At 52.2% G+C, this 5,481-nt stretch overlaps 2 protein-coding genes across 4 annotated transcripts in view; both read right to left on the bottom strand.

The window, feature by feature from the left end:
• The window catches only part of LOC110391270 (zinc finger protein 75A-like), a 30,393-nt gene extending 29,215 nt beyond the window's left edge, over positions 1 to 1,178 (bottom strand). Inside the window, exon 1 of one of the 2 annotated variants that reach the window (XM_021383091.1) lies at positions 773 to 1,178. In XM_021383091.1, coding sequence (XP_021238766.1) covers positions 773 to 1,126 — 354 coding nt within the window. In that variant the 5' untranslated portion in view covers positions 1,127 to 1,178. The remainder of the gene's footprint in view (positions 1 to 772) is intronic. The other variant, XM_021383092.1, reaches the window with a different exon arrangement.
• Positions 1,179 to 1,956: 778 nt separating this feature from the next.
• The window catches only part of LOC110391271 (zinc finger protein 34-like), a 4,567-nt gene continuing 1,042 nt past the window's right edge, over positions 1,957 to 5,481 (bottom strand). The window contains exons 2-5 of one of the 2 annotated variants that reach the window (XM_021383094.1): positions 4,423 to 4,505; positions 4,108 to 4,234; positions 3,377 to 3,487; positions 1,957 to 3,271 (exon numbers count right to left, since the gene is read on the bottom strand). In XM_021383094.1, the coding sequence (XP_021238769.1) occupies positions 2,289 to 3,271; positions 3,377 to 3,487; positions 4,108 to 4,234; positions 4,423 to 4,446 (1,245 nt within the window). In that variant the 5' untranslated portion in view covers positions 4,447 to 4,505 and the 3' untranslated portion in view covers positions 1,957 to 2,288. The other variant, XM_021383093.1, reaches the window with a different exon arrangement.

Here is a 5,481-nt window from a genome sequence, read left to right as displayed (position 1 = left end):
CATTCCAGAAATGAGGTAACAGTGATGGAAAATGTTCCAGCTCCTGTACTGTCAGGATCAGCACGGAAAAGCAAATAGCTTCCCACTTCCCCTCTCTACCTCCAGAGGAATGGCAAGGCCTGAAGTCAGAATAAAGAGTGCCCAGAAGGCACCGGCCCCACCTGTCCCAGGAAAAAAAGGTGATCCAGGAATAAATTATGACAACCCATATGTTTATATTAATTCCAACCGGTCTTTAAGGATATCTGGTGAAGTCTTTTTCATAAATTTCAGAGACAAATGTTACTGCCAACCCAACGGTGAAGCTGAGCATGCAGTTCAGACAGCAAACAGTTAAAACTGCCAACGGAAATGGAACAAGGGCTGCCACAGCCCTTGTCTGGCTCCCAGGTGAGTAATGACTGTCAAACACTCGTTCTGCAATTATAAATTGTCCTGAAAAACGTTCAGGTCTGAAATGGATGATCTTCGGACCCGGTCCTTCGGTTCAAACACTGATCCCAATCCCCGGAGAACAAGGAGACTGCACTGCGTGTACAAAGACACCGAGCCTCAGCAGGGACTGGACCTGCCAGCAGAGCAGCCTGCTGAAGCATCACCTCTACCGCTGTTATCTAACGCGGAAATGGCGCACAGCCCCCGGGTAAGGCAGCGCCGAGACGATCCTCTGCTCTTCCTGCACAGCACCGCGCGGGATGGCAAATGGAAACGCCGTGCCCGCGCTGCCACGGGGCGAGGAAAGGGTTAAGCGCTCTGCCCCGCTCGGCCTCACCTGCTCTGCTGGGAAGAGTCGGCCGATCTCCTGGAAGCGGCACCGAAGGCTCCGTCTGCGCCCAGAGCTGCCCCCGGGGCCGAGTGCTGTCCCGGGATGTGCCGGGAGCAGCAGCCCGGGAGCTGACACAGCGCCAACGGCGCGGCTCGGAGAGACCTTCAGCGCCGGAGAGGAGACGAGACGAGACGAGAGCGAAGCGTGGGGGACACCGAGCCCTGGAGCCAAGCCAAGGCCGACTCCCACCCCGCAGGAAGGCACGCCGTCCGCGGCCGTGAGGGAAGAGCAGTTCCGGGTTCCGTTGGGCTGTACCGACTGCCTGGGCCGGGCCGCTGGGCGGGGCGGAGCCGCCGCCATGATGGCGCGGGGCAGGGGGCGGCTGCAGGACGAGCTGGGCTGCGCTGGGCTGCGCTGGGCTGCGCTGGGCTGCGCTGGGCGGTGCTGCGTGCCGTGCTGTGCGGGGCGGACACGGCTGCCGTGTGGGTCAGCGATCCCGGGGATGGGAGTGGGAGGTGATTTGGTGTTCGCCGAGCGACCGTAACAGCGGGAGGCAAGGAGGCGTTGCGTGCCGAGATAAGCGAGGTCATCCGGCTGCTGCAGAGCCGCACCGAGCCGCTGTGCAAAGATGTCCCGTCACGGCGTTGCAGCCAATGTATCGCTCGTGAGATTTTAAACCTTCAACAACTTCACCGCCTTCCTTCAGCGCTAACTGGTGTCTGTGCTTTTATCTACACATAAATCGGTACGGCCTACTGTCGCTCACATGCTGACCAGTCTTTTGTCGGCCAGGCAGCCCAGTTCCATGTGGACACTGCTCTTTGTTCTCCGGGCCTTGCACCTTCTCCCCGGTGCAGGGAGGGGAAGGAATGTGTGGGTGGGGGGATGTTTGCTGGCTCTGAGCCTGGAGGAGCTGAGATACCCCCCTTCCTTCACTGTTATTTCCGTTTCTGGCCTAACACTGCACAAGCAGTAGCCTTCCCTCTTTCACAACTAAATCCATTTTCATTTGCCACGTCCTTTACCCGTCCCGCAACAGCTGTGGCAGATTGCCAATGCTCCTCAGCACAGGTCTGCCCTTTCCAAGTCAGCCATGCATTACAGCTCTCTTCCCCTTGAAAAGGGGGAAGGGTGAAGGGAAAAAGGTAGGGAGATGGGCCTAGATGAGAAAAAATACAGCAGCAATGAGCTAAGGGGAAAAAAAACAACTAATTTATTATATATAATAGGGTAATGCAAGATAATACAATATAATACAATATAACTGGAATTGAAGCTAATAAATAAAATGAGAGACAGACTTTCCAAAACCAATGTCCTTACTCTAATGCTGTAGGCAAGACGGCCAGGAGCACAGAAAGCAAAGAGGCAGTCTCCTTACTCCCAGTCAGTTTTATCTTTCCCACCGACTGGAAAGCGGAAACAGAGTAGTGAAGGCTTCTGGGACTTGGAGTTCATTCTTCCCTTCTAAGACCAGGTACCAGGAAATATCAACAATCCACACAACTGCAGCATTACCTCTTTAACTCCCAGTGCACGGTATGATGCTATACTGTGGAATACCGATCAGAAAAATCATAAAACCATGACACTCTCCTGTGTGGATTTGCTGGTGGCGGTTGAGGTGGGAACTGGTTTTGAAGCTCTTCCCACACTGAGGACACTTATAAGGTCTCTCCCCTGTGTGGCTGCGCTGATGATACTTCAGATCACCATTGCTTTTGTAGGTCTTCCCACACTCAGGACACTTGTAGGGTCTCTCTCCTGTGTGGATGCGCTGGTGGACAATGACATCAGAACTGCTTGTGAAGCTTTTCCCACACTCAGAGCACTTGTAGGGTCTCTCTCCTGTGTGGATGCGCTGGTGGCGGATGAGGTGGGAACGTATTTTGAAGCTCTTCTCACACTCAGTACACTGATAGGGTCTCTCTTCTGTGTGCATGCGCTGGTGGCGAAAGAGGTTGGAACTGCTTGTGAAGCTCTTTCCACAGTCAGAGCACTTAAACGATCTTTCTTCTGTGTGGATGCGCTGGTGGTACTTCAATCCAGTTCTGCTTATGAAGCTTTTCTCACACTCAGGACACTTATACGGTCTCTCTCCTGTGTGGATGCGCTGGTGCTTGATGAGTTCAGATCTCCATTTGTAGCTCTTTCCACAATCAGAGCACTTGAACAGGCTCTTCTGAGAGTGTACACGCTGGTGATTAACAAGGTTGGAATATGTCTTAAAGCTCTTCCCACACTCAGTGCATAAAATCTGCTTTTTCTTCTGGCACACATCCTTGCTCCTGGGGTCTTCAGTCTGCTTTTGACCCACACTCAAGTCCAGCAGGTTCCTTGCTGTCTTTCCCAGATGCTTTCCCAGTGGCTTCTTCAAGTGTTCTCCTTGCTCCAGGCCCACATGGACGTCCCTTCTGATTTCTTCCACAGAGGCGCTACCCCACTGCCCTTCGGCCACACCACTGTTCTGCTGCTCCTCCTTTATATTTGTGATCCCATCACCTCCTGGATGATATAAGAAATCTAGAAATAGCACACGGTGCCACAAATATTCCCCCACCAGAGATGGCTTTTACAGCCCCAGCCTCCTCCTTCCCTCCACCACCTCACCTGGGCTGAGGTGTCCCACCATGACCTCGGGGCTAGGCACATCTGGGATCCAAGGGTCTTCCCCTCCTTCAAGTAGGGAGATTACCACAGGTTTGGGGGTTGGAAGTGGAGCTTCAATGACAGAAACAGCGGAGGTGAGAGCATTGCCATGATTCTGGCACAGCTGCTTGTCCTACAACTCCACTCTGTGTCCCTCCCCATAGTGAAACCTCAATTAGAGCGTGAATAACACTGCGCCAACACACACCAGATTCCTTTGGAGCCCAGCATGCTTTTACATCTCTGAAAATTATGCAGGGATACTTTCTTTAAAATTGCTTTTAGAAGGTTTTGTTTCTTTTTGTCCAAATTGATCAATGCCCAAGGCATCAAAACGTTTATGGCAACTGAATAGAAAATCATATATTCTAAAGGAGTAACCAGAGAACGGACTGTCTGCTGGAGCTGGTGATATCATGTAACACAGCAGTACAAGGGCTGTTTGCAGGGAGATGGTCCTCCCCCTCCTGGCTGATGCCTGCTTGACAGCAGTGACTCTGGGTCTTTTCTCAGAGGGATAAGCACACTAAGCCCTTCTGAAATTCATGCTTATCTGGGCTTCTTTTCTTGTTGTTCTTGTAGTGTTAGTCAATAAGTAACTGCATGGCAATTATTCAAGGCCCTGTTTGCAGAGGCTCATTCTGCACAGCCAAAGGTCCCCTAACGAGGAGGAAAGGCAGCAAAGCCCTCACCCAGAGAGGCCACGCACTCGTACGTCTCCAGCATCACATCTCGGTAGAGCGCTCGCTGCGCAGGGTCCAGCAGCGCCCACTCCTCCCTGCTGAAATACACGGCCACCTCCGCAAAGCTCACGGGCTCCTGCAAGCAAAGAGGCTCCTTGCTGCAAATAGCCAAGGCCCAGGGAAGCAGCTTCAGAGGAAGGAAACTCCAGTCCCAGATGCTTCTCTGTCCCCAGCACACACATGCTGGCTGAGGGCACCTCCCTCTCCCCTGCATTCACATCCCTCGCCCCTTGCCCTCTCCTGCCTGCTTCCCCCAGCCCCTACCTGAGATGGATGGGCTGCGGCCATTTCCTGCTCTCCTGTAGGTTGGAATGATCACAGCTGGAAGGCAGAAGTTGAACTGGAGCCTGCAGGGATGAGAGAAATGGCAGGGGAGCTGTGAGGGAATGCAGCAGTCCCCGCCCAAGCCCAGCCCATCTACAGGGCACTGCCTAGGGATGGCACACCAGGCCTTGCACGGGAAGGCAATGAGCAACAGCACTGGTAACGCTCTGGCTAAAGCAGATTAACCATCACAATGCTGACTCAAACTGGGGGGCTGAATGAACTGGTAGCTGACACTCAGTTCAACGCCTGACAGCACATGGACTGTATACCCAGAAACAATGTATGGCAAGGAGTCAGCCATCTTACCCCAAAACAGAGAGCAGCTCAAGCGCCCCTCGAGCTGTCCTGCACAGCAGTGGGCTGCATGACAGGATCTTCCCTTGAGCAGGGATGTGCCTCGAGGTCACACCTGCGCAGAGATCCCCTGCACCTTGACATCAAGACACCCTGCCAATACTGATCTTCTGTAAGAGACTCATGGTTAGATTGAAGCTTTGTGAGCTTCTCTAAGGTTGTGTCTTAGCGTAACTGTGCACATATGATTCCTTCCACATAAAACTTTGACCAAGTCTGGCACTAGGAGTGGATCTGGCTCTGCCAAGGCTCCTTACCTGTGTGGTTCAAGGAGTTGAAATAGAAAGGGGTACCACTCTGAGTCTCGTAACTCAACAGGAGAGTCTCCTGTAGGTGTGTGTTTTAAGCTACACTCTATGCAGTAAATAACCAAGTGTATCTAGCCATCTTCAATCTTGTTAAGTTTCTGTTGAATCACTACAGCATATTTGTATTATATCAATAAATATAGTCCTGCATCTCCCTTAGGAATGTATACTGTATTTGGATCCATCCGTGACAAACTGGCAAAGTCATCTGGGTACATACAAGGATGAAAGGAGAGAGGTGTTATCTGCAAAATGCCAACTTTCAAGTTGCATATGAAGCAAACGAGACAGAAGTAAACAGGAACGGGGAACAGTAACTAAAGCAGAGGAGAAT

Source organism: Numida meleagris, unplaced genomic scaffold (genome assembly GCF_002078875.1).
Source record: "Numida meleagris isolate 19003 breed g44 Domestic line unplaced genomic scaffold, NumMel1.0 unplaced_Scaffold336, whole genome shotgun sequence".
NCBI classification, from domain to species: Eukaryota; Metazoa; Chordata; class Aves; order Galliformes; family Numididae; genus Numida; species Numida meleagris.
Note: the sequence above shows the minus strand (reverse complement) of the source record. Positions and strands in the feature narration are given on the sequence as shown.